The sequence below is a fragment of the Olea europaea genome, chromosome 8 (assembly GCF_002742605.1).
Source record: "Olea europaea var. sylvestris chromosome 8, O_europaea_v1, whole genome shotgun sequence".
NCBI lineage: Eukaryota > Viridiplantae > Streptophyta > Magnoliopsida > Lamiales > Oleaceae > Olea > Olea europaea.
The window spans coordinates 199722-200967 of NC_036244.1; the positions used below are offsets into that span (position 1 = coordinate 199722).

Here is a 1246-nt window from a genome sequence, read left to right on the forward strand (position 1 = left end):
TAATGTGCCCGAAGTCATCAAGAATGTCCTTGAAGAAAATAAGGACGTGATGCCGCCGGAGTTACCCAAGAAATTACCACCTAGGAGGGAGGTGGATCATAAGATTGAGTTGGAACCGGGTGCCAAACCACCATCCATGGCACCCTATCGGATGGCACCGCCGGAGCTTGAAGAACTTCGAAGGCAATTGACGGAGTTGCTTGACACGGGGAGGATACGACCTTCGAAGGCACCTTATGGCGCTCCGGTCTTGTTCCAAAAGAAGCATGATGGATCGTTATGCATGTGTGTAGATTACCGGGCGCTCAACAAGGTAACAATTAAAAACAAGTATCCTATTCCTTTGATTGCTGATTTATTTGATAGACTTGGTAGTGCAAAATATTACACAAAGGTGGATCTACAAAAGGGATATTACCAAGTACGGATTGCAGAAGGGAATGAGCCTAAGACAGCATGCATCACTCGATATGGCTCATTCGAATGGTTGGTAATGCCTTTTGGCTTAACCAACGCCCTGGCCACATTTTGCACATTGATGAATAGGATTTTCCAACCTTACTTGGACAAGTTCGTGGTGGTATACTTGGATGACATTGTCATCTATAGCGACAACTTGGAGGATCATGCAAAACATCTCCGAACGGTGTTCCAAGCATTGCGGGAGAATGAGCTATACATCAAAAAGGAAAAATGTTCCTTTGCCAAGGAGGAGGTACACTTCCTTGGACATGTCATTGGCCACGGGCGCTTGAAGATGGATGAGGTACGATTTCAAGAAAGAATTGAAACGCCAATTTTATCCTGAAAATGTAGTATATGAGGCCCGTAAAAAGCTTAGGGAGTTGAAACATAAGGGCACTATTCGCGATTATGTCAAAGAGTTTACTACCCTTGTGCTTCAAATCCCGAGCATGTCGGATAAAGATCTATTGTTTCACTTTACCGACGGATTACAAAATTGGGCGAAGTAAGAACTTCAACGTCGGGGAGTGAAGACAGTAGACGAGGCTATTGTGGTGGCCGAATCTTTAACCGAGTTCCAAAGGAGCACGGATTCATCGAAATCTTCTAAAAGCTTTAAGAGTAACTCGGCTAAAGGCGGGGGAGAGAAGAAAGATTACCACAAGTCATCATTCAAAGGTGGTAACACTTACAAACCTTCCCCCTCGCGAAAAAATTATGAGGAAAAGAAGAAGGCCTCGACGGGTTCTCAAAGTGGATGCTTCGTGTGCAAGGGGCCACA

General features: G+C 44.9%; 1 protein-coding gene across 1 annotated transcript in view; it reads left to right on the forward strand.

The window, feature by feature from the left end:
* The window catches only part of LOC111399181, a 5036-nt gene that overhangs the window by 3239 nt on the left and 551 nt on the right, over positions 1 to 1246 (forward strand). The window contains exon 2 of the mRNA XM_023026452.1: positions 1137 to 1240. Within this exon, the coding sequence (XP_022882220.1) occupies positions 1137 to 1240 (104 nt within the window). The remainder of the gene's footprint in view (positions 1 to 1136; positions 1241 to 1246) is intronic.